This window comes from Pipra filicauda, unplaced genomic scaffold (assembly GCF_003945595.2).
Source record: "Pipra filicauda isolate LSUMZ 115617 unplaced genomic scaffold, ASM394559v2 scaffold610_size221990_pilon, whole genome shotgun sequence".
NCBI lineage: Eukaryota > Metazoa > Chordata > Aves > Passeriformes > Pipridae > Pipra > Pipra filicauda.
The window spans coordinates 53,609-77,182 of record NW_024104766.1 but is presented as its reverse complement, the minus strand read 5'-3'; the positions used below and the strand labels follow the sequence as shown (position 1 = coordinate 77,182).

General features: G+C 35.9%; 1 protein-coding gene across 7 annotated transcripts in view; it reads left to right on the top strand.

Annotated features, from left to right (window-relative positions):
- RAPGEF2 (Rap guanine nucleotide exchange factor 2) overlaps positions 1–23,574 on the top strand; it is a 179,049-nt gene that overhangs the window by 134,223 nt on the left and 21,252 nt on the right. For all 7 annotated transcript variants that reach the window (XM_027747967.2, XM_027747966.2, XM_039388132.1 and 4 more), the window contains 10 exons: positions 6,895–7,072; positions 8,784–8,920; positions 9,444–9,602; positions 11,271–11,423; positions 11,790–11,954; positions 14,922–15,029; positions 15,116–15,319; positions 15,418–15,526; positions 17,713–17,959; positions 22,365–22,522. In XM_027747967.2, the coding sequence (XP_027603768.1) occupies positions 6,895–7,072; positions 8,784–8,920; positions 9,444–9,602; positions 11,271–11,423; positions 11,790–11,954; positions 14,922–15,029; positions 15,116–15,319; positions 15,418–15,526; positions 17,713–17,959; positions 22,365–22,522 (1,618 nt within the window). The remainder of the gene's footprint in view (positions 1–6,894; positions 7,073–8,783; positions 8,921–9,443; positions 9,603–11,270; positions 11,424–11,789; positions 11,955–14,921; positions 15,030–15,115; positions 15,320–15,417; positions 15,527–17,712; positions 17,960–22,364; positions 22,523–23,574) is intronic.

Below are 23,574 nucleotides of genomic sequence, written 5' to 3'. Positions count from 1 at the left end.
GATGTATTGAGAACCATGTAATTGCACAATGTCAAAGTAAGTTTTAAAATAACCTATGTCCATATCAACATCAAGAAATATGACCATACATGTTTTTGTCTTAATACACATACTTGAGGAAACGTTTATTAAGAAAATTGTAAGTTCAGGTGTGGAAAGTGATAAGGTTCTTAAATTCTTGAATTTAACTTAATGGTACCACGTATTGTTTGACTTGATTTCTCGAATTGTGGTAAATCATTAATTTCTGGCCTCGATTTCAGTCATAATGAATGTAATGTAGCAATGTTAAGGTATGTTTAAGTATTGCCAAAAAAACCCCAATCCCAAAACAAAATAAAATGGCTGTAATTTGAGTTCTCTAGGTCAGGTTAAGGATTAAATAAGCAGAAATTATTTTTTTTTTAAACTAAGAGATTGGATCAGTCATTCTCTCTCAGTTGTTTGCCTTTTAATTCTCTCCCAAGTGTTTATTCAAAAAGAGCAAACCATAACCACGTCATCAACGTGGTTTTTTTTTTTTTGCTTCAAATTCAGTAGATCTTAGGCAAAGCTCATGATCATTGTTCCTCTGATTCTTATGTTCTGTATCTAATGGCATTTTTCTGTTCAGTGGAGTGGACTTCTGTTCATTATGGCTAAGTAGAAGCAATGATTTAGAAAGATTACCGTCTTGCCTTCCAACTGTTAAATAAATGTGGGGTTCTTTAAAATTTACTGTTATTTAGATCTTTACTGTTGAAATCCGAGGTAATGATATGTCATGTTTTGCATCCTAGTAAGTTTTAGTTCTGTAGCCTTAAGAGCAGCTGCTTGCAGTGAAAACACGTTCATGGCCTCTTAAGATTTTTTTTTTTTAATAAATCATGATGCTGAATCTTCAGATGCTTTCAACATTGAACTGAGAATACTTCCTTTTAAATATTAATGCGGTATCTAAATTTGTTTGTCAAACGTTGCACATGAAAGAACTTCTTTTAGGATAAGAAGCACTTACCAAAATAAAATAAACCTTTATGTTTACCCCACCCAAGTCTCAAAAACATTTCAGGTGCCAACTAATAAGGTCCTTAAATATTGTTACTTTTATTTTAGGAAATAAGTTCATTAAGTGACAAACTCTATAGGGTGACTTGAGAGGAAGGGGATGCTGAATGTTTGTAGATTGTGTGCTGGCTTGTACTTGCCAAGAACAATACTTTGATTCTGTCTTGTATTGACTTGGCAAAGTGAATCATTCACTGCTGCTTCTCAGGTATGGCTGCTCCCTCTTGACTCTCAGGCTTAGGTAATACTTCCTATATGAAAGCATATACCTGTTCCTATATGCTCCTAAATGGTTCCTATACCTGTTCCTATGTTCCTGGTTGGAGAGGGAGGAGATTTAAGCTCATGAACTTGTGTTATTCCCCCCACCCTGTTTTGGAAAGGCGTTGCTGTGTTGGCTCAGCTCTTTGCCAGCCTTTCTTTGCCTTATCCTGTCCTCAGACCAGTGGCTTCCTGCCACCTCTGTGTGCCCTCTGGCATCTGCTTAGATACCACTGGCAGTACAGGAAACCAGGAACATCCTTTCTGAGACCCTCCCAGGATATGTGTATTGCTTAGAAATTTTCAAGATGTCAGCTTTGCTTTCTCATGAGTCTGATAAGGTAGCTCCTAGAAGAAAGGTCCACTCTCCAGAAAGTCTTCCTGAGGGAGCCCAGACTTTTTTCTCTCTCAAACCAGAGTGTCCATGGAGCCTGCCCCTGAGTCACTGTATGCAAAATAAAGAGATTTTACCTGAAGATAAAGTCAGTCTTTCTGACTGTATCAGCCTCTGAAATGCAGCTTGGGTAAATTATGTCCTGTGAGCTGCCTCCTCCTGCCCCCACCGTTTCAACTAAGTCCTCTCCAGTACCTTATCGCTCCTGGTAAATTTAGGTCCTCTTAATCTATCCTGCAGCTCATAGCCAAGGAGTACCTTTCAGAGTCCTTGTTGTGTATGCCTGTGGTCTTGGCGAACAATGCCCCGTTCTGAGAAAGCAGCAATTAGTTGGTGATAGGGTAGGATGCTGTTCCTGGTGTGCATTGTCTGGATTGTTACACCTTTTCATCTTTAGTGAAGAAAACTGCTCAGGCTGACTTCTATGACAGATGTGGGCTGCTGTGTTGTAATTTTTTGGTAGACATTGAAAGAACATTCATGGAGAGTGCTGTAAAAATCTTGGACTAAAGGAGTTTTAAGGTATTTCATGGCCATTTGCACTCATGTCAACAGAGTATGAAAAAATCATTACCTTAGATTTATGTATGATTTGTGTATATGTAATAATTATAGTTGACTGTAGTACATATAAGTATTTAATAAATACATATTATAATTACATGAATTGAATTCCATCTTAATTTCTTGATATTGTAAACTTTTACTCAGCCTTCTGAAAAGTAATATAAAGCAAAACCCCAGCCATGGTTTCTCTCTGTGGAGAAGCTGGATCCAATGTGTCTGTGTGACAGGAGGGAATGTTTCAAGCTAATGAGACTTTTACAAGTGATTTCATGAGACAGACAGAGACAGTGTTCTTGGTGTTTTGTATCAGTACAGGCTTAAAAATTAGAAAGTAAAAAATGTTTTTCCTAATAAACATTCTTAATTTCATTTTTTAGTTTATTTTTTAGCCCTTAAACTACAATGGTTTAAAAGTAATGAAGAAGTGGATTTTTTGAGCTAAGCATGGCTGCTTTCTCTGTTAGCTTCATGAGACTGAAGTACTGCACCAGGCAATGAACATATTTCTGGTTTGTGCAAGAAGTTTCTTCTATTCTTGCTTTTTAAATTTTTAAATTGTTTTAGGTCTCTGGTGTTTTGCGTAGTTGGAGATTTTGGATTGTTAATTTAGGTGGTAACAGTAGTCACAAAGGGAATTTATTCTTCAAAATGATGCGATGTTTCCTAAAGAAAGTAGTTAAAATAAAAATAAAAAAGGTTGAAATAGTCTGTTTAAAATACTAAGAAATCAGTAGTTAGTGTGGTTATTTTACTTCTTTTCTAGGTTTTTTTCTTTATATTATTATCATCTAGAAACTTTTTCCCCAAAGTGAAAAGAAAACTATGAAGGCCGCCTAAAACAGAGCCAGTCATCTTGTAAGCACTTCTCCAAGTCTCCTCGCTTTCTTTCCCCTACTAAGGGTGATGTGTGTGTGCTAAAACAGTTGTTACACTGGGGTGAGAGTTACTTAATTGTGTAAAGGTATGGATCCCCCTTGACCTCTTCTAATCTATTTCTCAAGAAACCCAAAAATTCATTGGAGAAAGAAATGAGCAGTAAATTAGGTCATCTTCTTTAGCTGCTCACGTAGTCCATCACCTCTCTCATTATGCCCATCTTCATGACGCCTCTGAAAAATGAAAGACCAGCAGAGTTGGGATTAATCAGTTTCCTCTCACGCCAGTCTAAAGGGACCAGCAGAGTCCCTGTTTCCCCCGTCTGCCCAGTTTGACCTAGGAGAAATGAATACGAGTTCTCTTTTTTTTTTAATCCTCCTCCCCTCCACCCCAGTCAGTTAAGGAACCAAAGGCTAACCGAGAACTTATACAGGGCTCCTTTATTTTACATATTTTCCCAGTTATTTCACAGTATTTGTTTAATTAATTATCACTCAAATCTGGAGGTGTGTTTGGACTTCAAGAACCTTAGCAGTTAGAGCAACCATTTTTTTATTGTTGCAATATTAGCCTTTATAGACACTACTTAATATTGGGCAGATTGTCCTTGGGTATCAAATGTGAAATAGCCCTTCAACTCAAGCTTGAAAATGTCTGTCTTAGTCTCTTGATCTCTCGTTGGTGATGTGACAAATAAAATATTAGGCTGTCACTATTGTGAGATTCCTTTGAAGCTTCAGAAATTTTCTTCGCAGTTGGAAAGATGACGTGAGAAATTTACTATCACAGTTGGTATTCAGACTTTGGAGAAACATTGTTTTGTACTTCAAGCTGCAACCAGCATTTTTCTTGCATGCTATCTCTTTAGATTTATTAAAGTGAAGCTAATTTCTCTTATTTCCCAAGAAACAAAGTACAACATGCATCCAGGAAAGGAAATTCTGAGGTGTACTTCATCCATGATTAAATGCTCTGAAAAACTCTAAGTCTCATGATTGACTGTAGTACAAATTCTGTTGGATGTTCATCTCGTTGTTCTGGTTTTCGGCTGCTGAGCTAATAAGGAGCTAATTGAGGTTTCCCCTTTAGTCTTAGATAGATGCAAGGCTATTGCTTCTTAACTAAGGGTTCCTGTGCAGACATACTTGATTTTTCTCACACATGAGGGAGTGCAGAAATACTCAGAGCAGACCGGTTATGAAGTTTCACGTGTCAGCAAGAGGACCTTGAATACTTAATGTCATATGTGATGCTACTAAGCAAAATAAAAACTATTTGTGGTGGTTTTGTAACAAAACTGATACAAAACTTTTTGCGTGTATAAACACAAGGAGTCCTTGTGGAATGAGGGTTTTTTGTTTTGGGTTGGTTTGGGGGTTTTTTACTGCTGTGAAAACATATTGCCTATGAGAAAAGGCTAAGTTTATCTTCCTTTGCTAACTTTTGGGTAATCATAGCATTTTCAGAAAGGTGCTTGAAAAAAGGTAATTTTTTTTTTTCAAAAGATATTTATAAAGGTGTCTTAAATTAATAAACTCCATTACTTTGTAGATTGTTACATTCAATACTGAGCTGCTTTGTTGGAATGGTTTGTATTTTTTGATAGCTAGTAGGTTAGAAATAGTTGCTTCTCATTCACCAATAGCTTTAGTTGTCAAAAAAAGAAAAAAAAGCTCTGTAAAAGGTGATCATCTTCAGGAAATGCTTGTAGCCTTTAGTAGTATTTTCAATATTATTCTGAGTACAAAGTTACATTTAATTCGGTGTGAGGATTTGTTTTAAATAGCATCAACTTTTCTTGATAAAAGAGCTTCAACTTTTTTTATTTTTGTTGCTCTAAGACAGTGAAATAACTTGTCTTTTAATTATCAAATTTTGTACAATATGTGGAAATTTCTCATGTATGTTAGCATTGTGTGACTAAATTGAGTTCTGCATTCATTTTACTAATGTGCTTTTGAGAGAGCTTAACCTGGGCAGGTAGGAGGGGCACTTATTAGTAATGGGAAGGTTTGCAAAATTGACTGTGAATCAGTCCCACTGTCACTGGAATTTTCACTATTGGAAACTTCACATTCTGACAGATTGGTGTCATAAGCTGTGTATCTACTGACTCATCACCACTAACTTTTCCACCAGTCACTTTTGATGAAGGCTATTTTGAAAGAGTAGTTACAGCAACTGTTTCAAATGTATCATAGGGAACATGCATGTTAAACAGAGTAAGACTGCTAATGAAAATACTGCTTTTGGTGCTATCATTTTGCTGATTTGTTTGTATGCCAGTAGTATCTTTCCTTATTCTGCTTAAAAAATGAGCATTTTTCTTAACAACAGCAAAAAAAAAAAAAAAAGCTAAACCAAAAAAGCCACAAAAAAACCCCAAACCACCACCAACAAAAGAAACCAAACCCGAAACCACAAAGTGAGAATAATTTGAATATTGTGTAGATATTGTTATCATGCTTGTTCCATTAACAAGGCCCCGTTACAAAGCCGGTGTTGTGCTGTAGGACAGAAGCATTTAAGACTCTCAGTAGCAGCCCTGATCCATCTCCAGCCATATGTTACCATTCATAAGGTGGCTGTTTTAGTGGCATTAAAGTAACAGATGTCAGCCACAGCTAGTGAGGCAGGGATAGGGAAGATGATTCTACGAAATTACCAATGCAATTTGTCTTACCTTCTCTGTATTTGAGAGTGACCTAGTTTTGTGGGTTGTCTTTTTTACAAGAGTGAGAGACAGATCGATCAAACAAGCTTCAGTAACCGTGTTTGTCCCATGTATTATTTTTAAAGCAGTCGTGAATGCATCATGTGTGTCTCAGAAACAAACCATCCCTTCAAGGCCTGTGAAAATGGATTTCTCAAGCCTTGGTTTAAAACTTGCTCATTAGAAGCTTGCATTTCCTTAAAAATTGTGATAGCTGAGCCTCGGCAGCTGCCATGGTATTAAATCAGGTTCTGAGAAAAAGCAGCTTTATCAGCTGTGACAGACAAATGTTTGTGGGATTTATTAAGTGTTTGGTCTTCAAACTGAGTCATTAAAGTATATTTACCTTTAGGTGCTATACTAACGACCTCAGGCTATATCTGGACTATGTTTTCATTCATTTTAATACAATATAAAGGAGGTTAAATCTGTGTAGTCCATCTGTGGTGTTTAAGCAATGATTTTGCATTTTTTTCTGCATCTGTAAATTCTTAGGCAGTTTATCAGCAAATGAAAGCCATATTTAACTATGTTCAACTGGAATTGTAAAAGAAAAATATGGTCCTACATTACTGGGAGGTAACAAAATTCCTGTAGCATTTCGATGCTGTACTTATTTCCCAAAGCTGTCTGTTTAAAATTACATCGTGTTGGGGTGGGGACAGAAACTGTCTAATGAACTGTTTATTGAAAAAATTATGTTCAACTAATATTTCAAGAAATTGTTGGTTGAAATATGTCATCCATCCCCCCCAAGTCCTCCTGATTAAATAACGTCTGTTGAATTCTTTTTATGTGTGACTGATTGAAACGAATGTTAAAAGCTCTGTTTAAACACCGTGAGTTTGGTAGATTAATCTTTAGTTGTTCTAAAAAAAGATATGTGAAGAAAAAAGTAATATAAAAAATATTGGATGAATTTGAGTGATCTGTTGGATGGCAGATTTCTGTACATTTAACTATAAATCTGTAACAGAACACATTTGAATTTTTTTTGGTGTTTGTTTTTTTTTTTAATTGTTTATACATGTATTAGGCTACAGAAAGTGAAGCAGGTGATATGGATCTCAGTGGATTGCCAGAGACAGCAGTGGATTCTGAAGATGATGATGATGAAGAAGACATTGAAAGGGCATCGGATCCTTTGATGAGTAGGGATATTGTTAGAGACTGCTTGGAGAAAGACCCAATAGACAGGACAGATGATGATATTGGTAAGTATTGCAATGTGTGAAATACTGTTAAACATATTCTCCTTCACCCCCAAAAGAATTAGTTTTTGAGCTTGAGGTTTTATTTTTATAATTGGCTTTTGTAGTTGGTAAGTTTAGTGTTTATTATTATTATATATTATTACAGTTATTATCTGTAAGGAGATTCATAAATGCCATAATTTCAGCTAGTGAACAAAGAAGAAGAGGAAAATGCACATAATATGGGTGAAGCCTATTACTTGCTTGCCCTTTTGATCTCAAGCATCAGCTTCTAATTGATATCAGAACAGGTTTATGAAATAAACATCATTGTGAACTGGAAAATAGTTAGACAGAACCTTGGCAAAGTCAACATTAACATCAACACTGCTTATCAGGGTGTATTTTGTAACTGTAAGTTGTGGTGATGTGATTGGACATTTGTGATAAACATTGGAACTGTTAAGACCTGAGCATAAATATGCCTCTAATCAAACTAATTTGCTATGTTAGCATACAGGTAAATACATTGAAAGCAAAGCAGAACTAGAATTTAAATTCAAATCTAATCTGTTTCACTGGGGAGATTTGATTTTTTTCTTTTATTGAAGTATGACTAAATGATGATTAAGGTTGATTATCAGATGATTAAGGGACTAGAGCGTCTTCTATATGAGGAAGATCTAAGAGAGCTGGGACTGTTCAGCTTGGAGAAGACTCAGAGATCTCATTAATGCATACAAATACCTGGAGTGAGGGTGTAAATATGACAGCCAGACTCTTCTCAGTGGTGCCTAGTGAGAAGACAAGAGGCACAAATGGGAACACAGGAGGCTCTATTTGAATACAAGGAAATGCTTTTTTTAGCTGTGACTGAGCACTGGCAGAGGTTGCCTGGAGAGGTGTTAGTGTTCCTCCGTAAAGATATTCAAAAGATATTCGGAAACGTTCCTGTGCAAGTGGCTGTAGGTGGCTCTGCTTGAGCAGGCAGGTTTGACCAGATGATCTTCAGAGATCCCTTCTAACTGCAAACTTTCTGTGATTTAGGAAAAAGATGGGGTCCTATTGAACCCTTTTAGTAGATGTTTTAGATCAAACTGGATGCAAAAATGTTCTTAGGGCATATACTCATTCAGCAGGACTGCTAAGTAAAATTGAGTACTGTAGTTATGAACAATATAAAAAATGAAAATGCAAGAAGTATGTTGTTGAATACAAGTGCAACTCAATGGCATGCAGAAGTCAGAGCAGCAGTAGTCACCTTTAAGACAGTAATCCTATCTGGTCCGTCTGAGAGGAACTTTGTGAAACCACCAGATAATGATCAAGTACAATTTACTGTTAGGTCTAACCTAGGAGGGGATGGCTTTACCAAACAACTTGCTCAGTTTGTCTTACTGTGTTTTATATAGTCCTGTCCTAGTCTTAAGGGAGTTATTATGCTGACTGGAGTATTACAAATATCATTGGTTGTATTCAGAGCTCTTGGTTACATTACAATTCTTCCATTATGCTTTTACTTTGCAGGGCTTCTACTGATGATATGACCAGCCAGTCTGTGTCTACAAAATACCCAGTAATTAAAACAGGCCACTGTACATGATTTATTAGGATACAGAAACGATTGTGCAGCATTTTAGCTTAAGTAGCCTCAGGCATCTTGCTGAAGAACTATCTTTACAGTGCTTTGTTGTTTTGACATGCACGACTCAGTGGGCTTTTTCTCCTTCAGAACAACTACTGGAATTCATGCATCAATTGCCTGCTTTTGCCAACATGACAATGTCAGTGAGGAGAGAGCTCTGTGCTGTAATGGTGTTTGCAGTTGTGGAGAGAGCAGGAACTATTGTACTAAACGATGGAGAAGAGGTCAGTAGAAGTTGCTTTTGACTCTCCTATTATACCAAACATCCCAGATTCCACAGGGTTAAAGTCCTCCTTTGTTGCTTTAAAAAAAAAAAAAGGTAACATTGATCAGGTAAATCAAGCCTCTTTTTGTTGTGGATTAGTCTGAAAGCTTTTGTTTAAGCACTCACACATTTCTTATGCAATAAAAACATAATAAAACATTCTCAATACTGTACAAAATGCTTCCTGCCTATCTGAGCTGATCTGGGAAGTTTATTTCAGTGTTTAAGTGGTGTTTTAAAACCTTCTTTCTTTTTTTCCCCACATTCTTACATTGCTTCTTAATATTAAAGATAAACTTAAGACCTCAGGTTTCTTGAGCTTGAAATACTGTACATTTAAGGCAAACTAGGTTATAATTTTTTCAATAGGTGCTAAAAATAACTTTTGCTTTAGAAAAGTTGTGAATCTTGTATTTATAGAGTATGATAATACAATATTAAGTGACTTGGTCTTCATGTATCCTGCAACGTTTGATTTGTAGCTGGATTCCTGGTCAGTCATTTTGAATGGCTCTGTGGAGGTTACGTATCCTGATGGAAGAACAGAGATACTGTGCATGGGGAACAGTTTTGGTGTTTCCCCTACCATGGAAAAGGAATATATGAAAGGAGTGATGAGAACCAAAGTGGATGACTGCCAGGTAGAGTGTCGGACTGTAATACATGCAAATTCACAAACATTTGGGTGTGATGCAACTCAGTAAAGAGACAGAGTTTTATTTTAAAATGAATATATATAAAATCTCCAGTGGGTAACCCTGGACACTAGTTGGGTGATATGGCTCCTGCATTTCCCCACCATCTGGGAAATTGAGTTATCTTCTTCTGGATAGGGATCATTTTGGGTGAGGAGGTTTGCCTACATGCTTTCTTCAGAACTTGAGGCCCATCAACCCGTTCCACGCATTGCTTCCAGTGTTCCCATAGTAGGATCTTAAGGTCTGTTAGCCATTTACAGGCTCTTTTACTTCTACAGCTAATAACTCTTCCTTACTCGACTCAGCTACTGAATATTAGGTAATACAAATTCTCCCATGGTTTGAGTGAAAAATCTACTTTCAGCTAATCTGGCCTTTCAAGGAAAAAGCCTTGATGTTTGCTATAATAGTAGCAGTCAGATGTAAGGAATGCTTCTCATGGCATACTGGCCCTAATCTGGGTATGTGGTATGGGTATGCTATTTGCTTATTCCCATCCAGAAAATAATAGCTGAGCCTTGGCCAAATTAAGCATTCTACTTGGTCCTGATGGCTAATTAACTTCAAGAAGATGACCTTTGGAATGGGTGTAAATGTATTAATGAAGTCACTTGGTTTGGTTTGCCCATCTAACTTACAAAATGTGCGTAAATGGTTTCTTGTTAGGATAATGTTTTCAACAAATCCAAACCATGGGACTTGTTTCAGCTACTACTACGTGCTGGAAAAAAGAAATGGTGTGTAAATGAGTTTAAAGAATGCAGGAGAAAATACTGTCTCTGATTCTCATGCCTTTGTCTTAAGCACATGCATGATGATTTAACAACTTTTTAATCAGAAGAAATGCTTATTTCCTCTCAGTTAAGATACCCAACTTCATATATGAAGACAGCTTAATCTTGCCTCCAGAAAGAGACAAAGGCATAAAAATTTTAACAAGTTATAGAAGGTAATTCATACTGTGTACAAGTGTTGTCTTTCTAAGTTTTGTAGTTGTTCTTAATTATATTTGCACAGTGTAGGAATATTCTTAAGATAGTTATTCTTGCACATATTCTTGGCTGAACAGGTGATTGTAGAAAATAATTTTCCTGCTGTATGCTTTAATCCAGAAATAATTTGTTTCTGTGTGCCTGCACTCATTAATTGAATAAACGTTTGTTTTCTTAAAGATAGACCTTAATAGTAATAATAGCTATGAAAAATGAAAATAATTTACCATAGCAATAGGAACAAAAAATAAAAGCTAAGTTTTCACTTCACTCTTTAAACCCTTCTAAACACAAAACCTTTCATGGGAGAAAAAAATACTGGCTAGGGCACTGAACTATATCTCCAGCAGTGAGGAGGTCAAAGCAAAAATGGCTGATAATGCTAAATCATGTTGCTCTAATGGATCTTGGTCTCCCCTAACTGCAAGATTGTAGTGAAAGTACTGTGCTTATGTATTCATCTGCTTACTACAGCTGAACTGCTGGAAAGACAAATTTGACTCACTGCAGGTGGAGAAACTTCTTTATCTTTTCTATTAATAGAGTACTTGCAGCTTAAGTCTACATGCTTTTCTGAAGATTTTACCTTTTAATATTGGTGCGTGATGATTCTTTCCAGTTTGTTTGTATAGCCCAGCAAGATTATTGCCGCATCCTCAATCAAGTGGAAAAGAACATGCAGAAGGTGGAAGAGGAAGGGGAGATTGTGATGGTGAAGGAACACAGAGAGCTTGATCGCACTGGAACAAGAAAAGGTCACATTGTCATCAAGGTAAAAGCAAAAGAAAGAGTCTCTTGCAAAAGTCTATGTTCTATAAACTTCTTAACTTGGCAAGTTAGATCCCGGATTAGTTGAGAGCATTAAAAATATATATTTGAAAATAGACTGTTACTATTTCTAGATTTTCTTTATAAATATGCACATTGACAACTAGGTGATTTCTGTAGAAATTAATTACATAAATTTTTAACATTTCTTATCACAGTGTTTAAGGCATTATGTTTGCTTAGTTTATCAGTTAATGGATGGCAGTATTCTTTCTAGTGTAATACATCTTCATTAAGAAAACACATTTGCATGTGTTGAAAATTTATTTTAATAACTAAGATTTATTTTCATTGTTTTGTTTTTTAATAGGGAACAGCTGAAAGGTTAACAATGCATTTGGTGGAAGAGCACTCTGTGGTAGACCCAACATTTATAGAAGACTTCCTGTTGACGTATCGGACCTTTCTTTCCAGCCCAATGGAAGTGGGCAAGAAATTGTTGGAGTGGTTCAATGACCCCAGCCTCAGGGATAAGGTTAAAATCTCCTGAATTATGCACCTGTTACCATTTGAATTGAAACATAAGCTGTTAAATAAAATATGTTTTAGAGAGAATGATTAAACTGAATGAGACACGAATAGCTAGGGACATATTTTAATGGCAGAATATATGGCTAAAACTAAGAACATGTTATCCTCATTTTATTTAAATATTAATGTGTTCAGGAAAGGTAAATTAGCCATGTTTTTACCTTGCTGTGTTTTTACAACATAACTTAGTTGTTTGCAAGTATACAGAAAGGTTTTTTCCAATAATCAGTATTTTTATTTCATGTGATTGAATAGAATTTTATTGTGTCTCCAGATTTGAGTATATAACTGAGTTCTGTTTTTCTGTACACAACTTGGCAAACTTTCTTGTTTTTTGTTGTGTTTTTTTTTTTTTTTTTTTGTGAAGAGACTAGAAAATGCATGCATTAAGAATCTGTTGAGCTTTATGTGGCATTAAAAAAACCCCACTAAACCCAACCCAAACACAAGAAAGCAATCAAATATCCTCTTCCCTAAATAAAATTTCCATGGTGGAAGAATAAGGTTTATGCACTTTTGGCACACTGTCTATTGAGGATATATTGTACTTCACACTATATTGCTTTATTTTCACTTGTATGCAACTTTTTCATATGTAAAATAAGTAGTAAAAATTTCCAGACTTTTTTTTTTTTAAATTTGAAAACAAGAGAATTTTATTATTAAGGCTAAAGAGAAATTTGGTTTTCAACTTTTATTTAAATCTAGATATTTCTTCTAGAAATGCTAGTATAGCTATGCCTCGGAGGAAGGATCATACATCTGGCAGAGGATAGGCTTTGCAGCTAATACTGTTACAGCTTCAGAGCTATAATATTGGAGTTCGTCTTTAAACTCACTTTGCTTGTCCTCCAGTGGATAATCCCCTCAGCCTCTGTAAAAGCATGAGCCAGCACAGTTGCTGATATCAGGTCTGAACACAGAGCAGCTCTTTGTTCTGCTGCCTCAATGACCAACCTTTTCTGACATCCAGTAGCACTGACAGAAAGGCAAGAGGCAGAGAACAGCTTGAGACAAGTGGAGATAAGCAAGTAGGGAATAAGGAATCTGCAAGATTTTGACCCTTTCATACTGGGGGCTGATAGTCTGTGAGGAGACTGAAAGGAGTGAGTAAAATTTCCTGGGCATGACTAGTACTCAGGAGTAATCATACTGGGACTCTTGAGATCCAGCCTTACTGATGATTTTGCTGAGCAGCAGGGTACTTGATTTTACAGCTTTAATTGTCTTTTAATGATGTTCCTGATTGTGACACGAGTAGTGGCATTCCTTTGGAAGTCACCATTCAAATCTTCCCAGCATGATGTCCTTTGGGTATAGATTAGTAAGTCCTAACTTGGAAAGCAGCACTGAAGTGAGGCTGTTACTGTAGAAGTTTATAGTATGTTATGTGGTATGGTTTGCAACTTCCCAGCCAATTTAGAAAATCTGCAATTAGCCTAAATTTATCCAGACGTTGTCTAGATCTTCCAGTGTCAACCACAGTATTGAAAAATATCAGAACTTTTTAACAGGAATGAAGTTCATCTTCAATTTCAAAGGTGGAAAAATCTCAAGTATGTCCCTGTGGCTGGGAGCTGCAGCACATAGTGCTGTGCAGTTGCCTTCTGTTAGAACTCTTGAGGACTTCTGAAGTACCTTATTAGTTTGGTCATTAATTTCAGCAATTCTTCTGAATTCATTTGCTTTTCTGAGGTAAAAGGAAAACTACTTAGAAACTGTATGTGAAGGTGGCAGTGTTTGGTTTTACATGCCTGGTGTCAGCCCTTTAGCATATGAGGCTGCAGATGTTTAGATTTTGTGCAGACACGAAGAATGGACAGAGGTTAGCACTAGGTGATTAAAATTTTTATGAGACTTTGTTCTTAAGCTCTAGGTTTTGAAATTTTTGGAGATTTATCCCTACTAATTTACTTTCCCAACATAAAAGAAGAAATGCAGCTGTATTTTTAGAGGTAGTGTTGAGTGGCACAACCATTTTGGATTAAACAACTTTTTAAAAAAGTGTGAATAAATATTAATTCAAGACATCAAAACTCTTTATTTCATCATCAGTGCTGCTGATGTTCCAAATCAAATCACATGCTAAAAGAGAATATTATAGTGGAAGCATATAGTTTTAAAAAATGAAGCTCTTATTTTGTGGCGTTACCTTCATTAGTATTAATTAGCAGTATTCCTTTAGGGTTTTTTTCCTAACAAACTGTAAAATACCAGCTAAGATTCTTCTAAACTTGAAGAATTGTAGTTGCTTCTGGGGAGTAGTGGTGGAAAGAAAGAAGGAGGAGTAAACAGAAAGATTGACTCTAAGGAAAGAAATTGTAGGATTTTGCTGTTAAAACTCTTTTTCTGCATCGTGCAAGAGCTCCTTTTTCCTGCCTCTCTAAACATACAATAACTCTTTTACACAGATAAGTGGCAAATGAAGTTAATGGTGGCACATCTAAAGACATGAGATTCAAGAACCAATATAAAGCTGTCTCGTAAGCTTTATGATCATGTGCTTGAAGAATTAAGCAGATTTGGAAATGTACATGAACAGGAAATTGTTGTTATAGGTCAGAAATGGATCTATGTCATTGGCTTTTTCCTGTGTGCACTATTCCCTACTTAGTCAAATTTCATACAGCCAGTGTTAATTTTCTGACTCTTAGTATTCATTATGCAATACAGCATACAGTTGCTTATACAAGTGAAAACAATTTTAATACTTAATTTGTTCTATCCTCCTGATAAATGATCACATATTAGTAAAGTTTGCTTTGGAGATATATATATATATGTATGTATAATATTTAGGATTCCAGTGGAAATTTACAGGGCCTTTAAGGAACAGGATTTTTAAAGGATTTAGCAGTAGTGTTGGTCTGAGTATTCCTAGAAAATATTTATATCCCTCATTAATTTTCAGGTTACACGGGTAGTACTGTTGTGGGTGAACAATCACTTCAATGATTTTGAAGGAGATCCTGCTATGACTCGATTTCTGGAAGAATTTGAGAACAATTTGGAGAGGGAGGTAAGAGTGAGTATTTTTTTTCTGATAATTTGGGATGACAGGGAGTAACCAGGCTGTTATGTATAACTTATGCTTTTCTCTTGTAGAAAATGGGTGGACATTTGAGGCTGTTAAATATTGCTTGTGCTGCTAAAGCTAAACGAAGATTGATAACCTTAACAAAGCCATCTCGAGAAGCCCCTTTGCCTTTTATCTTACTGGGAGGGTCTGAAAAGGGATTTGGAATCTTCGTTGACAGTGTAGATTTTGGTAGCAAAGCTACGGAAGCAGGCTTGAAACGTGGAGACCAGGTATCTAATTTTAAAATGTGTTCCCCATTCCCCCCTCCCTTTTTTTGTTTCCTTTCTCTTTACTACATGAAAATAACATTACTTCTTTGAATTTTTAGATACTGGAAGTGAATGGTCAAAATTTTGAAAACATTCAGCTGACAAAAGCCATGGAAATCCTTAGAAATAACACTCATTTGTCTATCACTGTGAAAACCAATTTATTTGGTAAGTTTGCATGCACTGTTTGTTCAAATTTCTGTTCTAATTTTGATGGAGACTTAAATTATTTTTTTAACAGTTTAAAACAGTTTTGTTCGAATCTCTTTTGTACTAGAGAAAATAAAAAAAGGAAGCTTGCAGGTCCTAAAATACCTTAGTTCATAATTGCAAACAAAAATTTATTAATAGAGTCTGTTACAAAGTGATTTCACTCTCAGAATTAAGAGGAACTGTATTAAGAGGAACTATCGTGACCACGTAGTTCAAACTTATAAAATGTGTTTGTATGTATAATATTTAGTTTTTTCTCAAGAAAAAACCTCTTATGGCGTTTCAGTTGATCAGTGGTCTTTTTCTGTGTGCTGAATTTGATTGTAGTTTTTCAACCCACTATGAGTGTAACAAGCACAAGGCTAATACAAACTTTCTTGCCAGCTAGGTGAAAAGAATTTTGCTAGCCTCTGTATTTATTCTCTACATTTTTCCCTCTAACAAATACTTAAGTAGGCATGAAGGAATCTTTAAGCAGCTCAGGGCCTTGGTTAGCATAAAAAATAATTAATAGCTTGGAGGTTTGGTTTGATTTTTACCACTGGATACTTGGATTGCTTATACAATTTAGTGGTGTGTTTCCTGGATATCTCTTTCAGGATCAGGTTCTTCATCACAAACAGGGCAGAATATTATCACAGCATGTCACTGCACTAACTGATAATTAAATATGCCTAGGTTGTCTCCAAAAGTTATTCGTCAAATCTGTTTCCTGGGGATTTTTTTGCTTTGCAGTAAAGATTCTACTATTTCAAATGTTTCTAATAATTAAGATATTTCTTACATTTCTTAAGATATTTCTTTCAGCACTATGTACTTGTTACTCCATGTGTAAGTTCTGTGTAACCATTCTTCACACACTAGGTGTTTGAATCTCATGTTGTTTTAGCATATTAAAGATTAAACCTTTTCTTTAGAAATTGTGGTTTTTTCCTATCTTGTTGCTCCTGTGCAAATATTGAAATCAGATTACAGTAGAGTCTCAGAGCAGTTACTTTCTGTGTATTGCATGCACAATTCCTTCTCCACAAATCCCAGAGGGATTTCTTTTTTCAACACCATCTTCTTATCTGTATCTAATTTTTCTCTCCAACCTCCAATCCCTATTCAACAGTACAGTTATTGGCTGGGATTACTTTCCTTCACTTTTATTTGTGTGTCTTATTTGAAGCTTTTGAAGTCTCTTGGTGATTTTTTATGTATCTCTGTAGATAAAGATGAACATTAAGGCCAAAGTTAATAAATAACAGTAAAACCTAACCCCTAATACTTATTCTGAGCTGGTTGCCCTTGTTCCCATGTTTTCCTACAAGTCCTTAATTTTAATTATCAGTTTTCATTTACTATTACAAATTAATTCATCAGATGATTTTTTCATTTATGTATGGGGAGTTCCTGTCATACTGAGAATATGTGACTTGGTCTCCACATCAGTTTTGTTTGATTTTTTTAAATATATCAGCATTGTTGTGAGACTGAAAATTGCAGTAGAAGAACTAATTTACAAATTTATCAGGTATTTCTGCCTTAGAGATGACTCTTTGCTAGGGACCTGAGGGAGAATGAGAGGTTTTTTGTTATCTCTGGCAGATGGATGCAACAGCCCTGTCGAACATCCAAAGTGTCTCAGTAATCTCCTATGTTGTTATATTTTCTTTCTGACTTTGTTGCAGTTTCCCCTGTGATTTTTTTTGGTCCTGTTGCTAGTAATTTCTTGTCCATCTGACAGCTTTTGTTGCTGCCTGTCTATTTAAACCTTCCTTCTCATTTGCATTTTTCAATCTCAACTTTGTCTAGTGTACTTTTTTTATGCACGTTACTATTCTGCGGAAGCCTTTGTCCTTAGGCTGAAAAGTCAGATTCCTTCTGTTGAATCTGTGCAACCATGTGGGCACGAGTGGATTTCTATTCTAGGCTGGACCGATTTATGTTTTTTCTGATTCTTACTATGGAAAATTAATGCCCTTTTTAAAATAGAAAATGTTTTTAAAGTCTTATATCTAAATTCATTTAATACTGGAATTGACAGAATATGCTAATCACTTTTTAATAATGATTAATATTAAACTGGTCTGGTGCACTGAGTTTTCTTTTACATTTTTGTTTTTTTTTTCTTTTCTTCCTTTTCCTGTCTTGCGCAGTTTTTAAAGAACTCTTAACACGATTGTCAGAGGAAAAAAGAAATGGTGCTCCCCACCTGCCTAAAATTGGTGATATTAAAAAGGCGAGTCGTTATTCCATCCCTGACCTTGCTGTTGATGTGGAGCAGGTAATAGGATTAGAAAAAGTAAATAAGAAAAGTAAAGCCAACACAGTTGGGGGAAGAAATAAGTTAAAGAAGATACTTGACAAGACTCGAATCAGTATTCTGCCTCAGAAACCATACAAGTGAGTTTATTTCCTCTTAAATATTTACCTTATGTTAAATTTTTGTAATTCCTAAGAAACTTATATTTTATGATGATACTTTTTTATTTATTAATGCAAATCATGCTTATATCTGAAAAAATATACTAAAAAATACTACTCTGAATGAACATAGACTGTTAACAATGCAGCTTGGATGTATTTTGCTTCTTGTAGATGAAGTGATGACACAAATACTTCTTTGTCATTTACTGTTTTCTTTTAAGAGGACTTTTAACTGAAAGCATCCCAGGCAATTAGTTTCAGAATAACTGCAGGCAAGTTTGCTTGCAGAGAGTTGTTATGAGCAATGATTTCAATGTATCCACATTCCAGTGGTCTATAAAAATTTCTGTGTACTGCTATAAGGGAGACTGAGATTAAAATTGTAACTTGTCCTTGAAAGAATTGTGTATTTTTTAATGAAAGCTAAATACGCTATCTAGTAGCTTTTATTCAATGAACACATTTTAGAAATACAGTTCTGAGAAGAATTGTTGGAAACAATAGAAGAGTGATTTTTATATGATATTATGGGAATCTGGTTCTTGGCCAAGGCAGATGATATCGATGGGGGGGAAATGAATTGTAGAGGGCAGTTGATGTGTGATCAGTGTTTGCTCTTGCACTTTTCTGTCCTGTGACCCACTAAAGAAGAAACTATTCCATACAAATTTGTAAAAAAGGCACTTGTGCTGAAAATCTAGGATTTTTTTCCTGCTGTTACTTAAAAAAAATGTTTGCTTAACTAATGTTAGGTATTCTCTACTAAATGAAAACTGTTCTGAAACATATATAGAATGTTAGTAATAGAAAGACTAAATTAATGTAAATTATTATATCCAAATACTGGATGTTTCTTAAGTTGATGGCAATACATTTCAGTAGAGGAGAATCAGTAAATCCTCTTTTTTATGTTGTTTGTCTTTAGAATGTTTTCCTTTATTTCACTAGTCTTGCATGTTTGTTCCTCTGATGACCTCTGCATACTGTTAGGCCTGATTTTCTGCACTGTTCACTATTGTTCATAGTATTTGCATAAAATTTTCATGTTTCTTTTCCTTCTTTTTCATTTTTTTTTTTTTTTTTTTTTTTTTTTTTACACTTTTTCTGTGCAGGGACCTCTTTGGGTAAGATCCAGAAAAACAATACATTTGACTTATTTTCTTTTTGCTAGCTTTACTTTGTGTGTTATATATAGAATTGGTCTGCAAAACCTGTTGACATGCAGTTGTTTGTGTCTGCACAGTTCCTGCATAGGCATCTGTAACTGTAGACTATTATTTGTGCTTTTCTTTTCCCTATTGCATCAAAGGATCTATCTTGTTCTTCCTAATAATTGCATATATTCAGGGAATTTACCTAATCTCACGTATTTTTACGTACCAAAAATCAAGAGGGATGAAAAAACTGATTTACTCATTAATTAAAATAGGCATTTAAAGACTTTATGAGTCAGCTAGCTTGCGAGGTTAAACTGTCCACCTTTTTTTGAATATGAAGACTGCAGAAGTCTGCAGTGCCTCCAGGATGTATCCAGACAAAAGCAATCTTTAAGCTAGAATGAGGTCACTCTTAGAGGGAGCTTGTCTGCTTCATGAGACATTAAATCAGCATCAAAGATGAATCAGTTTGAGCAGGAGATAATGCCTTCCTTCAGTCTTGCAGTTTAGTCCAATAATGTCAAGTAACTTCCCAAACTGAGCAAACAGCACCATTTCCTCTGCTCCTACTGGGAAATCTTCACTGGCTATAAGGCATCTCTTGTAGTTTGCTTCTGGCTACAGCCTCCACTCGAGCTCTTTGTTTACTTGTCTAATGCAGGCTGGTTTTGTGGTCTGTAGGCTTAGTTGCTCCAAATAAGGGTTAAACACCATCCCCACCTCCCTCTCTAGTAAAGTTCTGCCTGGTCCACAGTGCAGCATCCCAGACAAAGAAACAGCCTCCAACTCTCTTCTCTGCAGCCCTGCAGTACCATGCAGAGGATGTTGTGTTTTGAAGGAGGAAGCATTCAGACAGCTCTGCCATTCCATTGTCGCTTCTACCCTGTTTGTTGTTCAGCAGGAAAGTTATTTCTTAGTTAATGTGCTGTCTCCCTGCATGGCAAACGCGTACAGAAAGCAATAGAAATGCCATTTCCTTAAAACGACAGTCTCATCTCATCAGCATAATAAAATATTTTATCTAACAGTAGGACAGTTGATCTTCTGGCATCTGGATTTTTTAGCGTTGCTCTTTGTGTCTGGAGTTTCTGGCATTCATTTCTTTTTTGCATAAGTTAGAACTCACTCAGATTCTGATTTAAGTTTTAAAAATAGACAAAACTGAGTGTAAAGTAAGTACTTTCCAATTTTTTATATGAATGCTTAAAACTGAGCAGAATTTTAGATGCTTCCTTTTTTCTTTTAAACGTAACATTTGTCAGTTGATCCACTTTACTGAAGCCGCTTTGGTCATGACGCACAGGATTGGTATAAGAATATATGAAACTGACAAACTGCAAAAGGAATGCATCATTAAAATGAAACTATTCGTATAAATGTGAGAGTCACATTGTCTTCATTTGATGTGAATTTAGAGAAAATACTGGTGTTGGGAGACTTATAGTAGTTTAGAACCATCAGAAAGCATTATGAGGTTCAAGGGCTTTGAGTTTTTTTGTTTACTGAGGATTTTTTTTATGTGAAGTCGTTCCTACTTGAAAGAAAAGACATTGATGGCTGGCAATTTTTTTAGTTGTACTGAAAGGCTTATTTGCTTGTGGCTTAGCATAAAAATGTTGTGTGCTGAATTGAACGTCACTGCTTGTCACAGTATTTTGTGCTTGATATGGAAGTACAAAAATACAAATGTTCAGATTTCAGCTTAACTTCTGATTGGGAGAGAATCCAATAACTTTTAGTTATTTTGTTTTTTAAAAACAAAACAATGAGAAAACCCAAACACATCATACAGAAGTATCCCTCCAAACTTTTTCGACTTGCATTGCATTCTAAAAAACAATTGCTGTGTCCATGTAATTAAAATTTTCTTAATTGCCCAGAGATACTGTTCCAGCTTTCCGGAGTACTGTTTTATTCATAGCACTTAAAGAAGTGGTACAAGAGTGTACTGGGTAAACTAATTCATTGGTAAGCACAAAAGGATATTGGTGCTGTAACAGCTATTGGAGATAATTATCTGACCCTATATTACTTCTGTTTAGGTTTTCTGAGGAAAACTGGAACACTAGTCACAGGCTTAAGTGCCCAACATTAGGGTACAAGTGGTCATTTGTGTTGCATCATTTAATTTACTAGACTGACTTTTCAGAGTTGTAGCAGTTTGCAATGAAGTGTAAGTTCTGGCTTATGCTTTATTTACACATGTAGATACAGATTTAGATGTGCTTGGCTTTTAAAAGGGCTTTGCCTAGGTTTTCTACATTTTTAGTTGTTTTCACTTTCTATAATGACTGCTATTCAACATTTTATACCCTCTGAGTATTTTAATAAAAATTTTAATCAATGTATTTAGAGAAAAGTTCAATGGCTGTCTCCAACTCTGCATCCTATAGCAGTTGTTCTGCTTCACTTGATAATTATGAACTCAAAAGCAATAAACAAGTCAGTGCCTACTATAATGTGATGATAATTCTGATCCATCTAGCACTACTGACCTCCTTTGGGACCCTGCCTTACACAATTTAACAGACAAAAACCTTCACCTTTATCCAGAATACTTTATTTACAGCTGTCTGGCACTTTGGAGGGTATACCAATAACACACAAGTCCAGCTGTTTAGCTTACCCTTCCAAGTTAACTGGCATCACTTCAGTCACATTGAATGAAAAGAAACTCAGAGAGGGGATATAGGGTAGGAAAATGAATGATCTCAATGGTCCTCTCTTGTCTGTCTGTTGAAAGATATATGGCTATAACATGTCAAAAAGTATAGTTGCAAATCTGATCTCTGGTGGGGTGAAAAATCTGTGAAATTCAGGTCTTGTAATAAAACGGTGCTGAGGGGACAGCAGTATTAGACAAAGTTTGAGTGATGGGATGGTGCAGGAGTGATGAGGTATTCAAAGGTACCACGTTTTGAATGAAGATCTTCGTCATTGTGAAAAAATGAGCCTAGCAGCTTCTCAGAACTTAGTGGTAAACATGAGGATCTTCTGGCAGTGTGAGCAGGCATATCTAATCACTCTGAGTGGACATTTGGGTGCTGTTGACAAAGCTAGACATCAAGTACTGTTTTCTGGAGAACTTTGACTACTAAATAGCAATTGCTGTACTAACAATAGAAAGTGTGAAAAGGTAATGATAGGGACATCCCTGAATCTCCCTAGTATAGCCCCAGCTCTGAATGTCTGTAAGCCATGATTTCATTTCTCTCTGGATGCAGTGACATTGGAATTGGCCAGTCTCAGGATGACAGCATTGTGGGACTGAGGCAAACAAAGCACATTCCTCCTGCTTTACCTGTCAGCGGAACCCTGTCATCCAGTAATCCTGACCTACTGCAGTCTCATCACCGCATCTTAGACTTTAATACTACTCCAGGTAAGGATCCTTTTTTGTTGTTGTTCTTGACCTTTTAATTTCCTTTAATAGATCAATTTTTTTGTCTGCACCTGGAGAGACTGAACAAGGCATGTGAGTTTTTATTAACTATATGGTGTTACACACAGATTACCCACATATAAATGCTTTAGGATTTATTACATTTGCTCCAATATACTTTACCCTAATATAATAGATGTCTGTTTTTTCAGGTGTACTGTATATAGAGTACCTCTTACTGATGGAATATTCTTGGTCAGGAAAAACCTATTTTGCTTGGTACTTTATAATTTGCTCCAATGGATCGTTATTTACAGGACTGCAGTGTTTTGAAATAGCACAGTAGGTCATTAGCTTATAGTAAAGGGAAAGGGTGTTGGACTGGGTCCAGGACATGCTTTTCAGTCTTTTTCTGAACAGAGTTATATAATCTTGTACTACATCTGTAAGGGACAGTTTCAAAGTTTCCTGTTTAGTCACCCTGCCCTACAGCTGTATGCCAAATTCTTTGAATATAAAATCCCTTTCTGAGATAGATAAAAAATGAACACATTTAGAGAGGATCAAAGCACAGGGGTAAGTGAGGGAGAAATAGGGGGAGAATATGAGAAACTTGAGAACCTTATCTTATGAGAAGGGTTTAGCTTGAGCTCCTGGTGAGGCTGGGATTTGGGCTTTTATCTGGCTGCAAGAAGATTCTTAGTGGGAAACCTTCACTGAGTTAAGTATCCAAATCTTTGCTATTAAAATATAGCTGCTGGAGGAGGATATGGTGGTGGTAGCTGTGCAGACACTTGGTTATTTTAGTCTAATCTTTAGAGTATTTCTCAAAAGTAGAACTGAAAATTCAGTGCCCTCCTAAACCTGAGGGATTCAGACATTACCTAAAGGGATGGTGCTTAAATATCAGCCTACACATTGGCCATGTTGGTGCAATCATTGCACTTGAAACTGTGATACTGAGCTTAACTTACTTCAGCAGGGGCTTTTTAGGGCTAGAGAAGACTGCAAGAAGGTGCTTTGTGTTTTTTATCCCAGTGTCTGAGATTGAT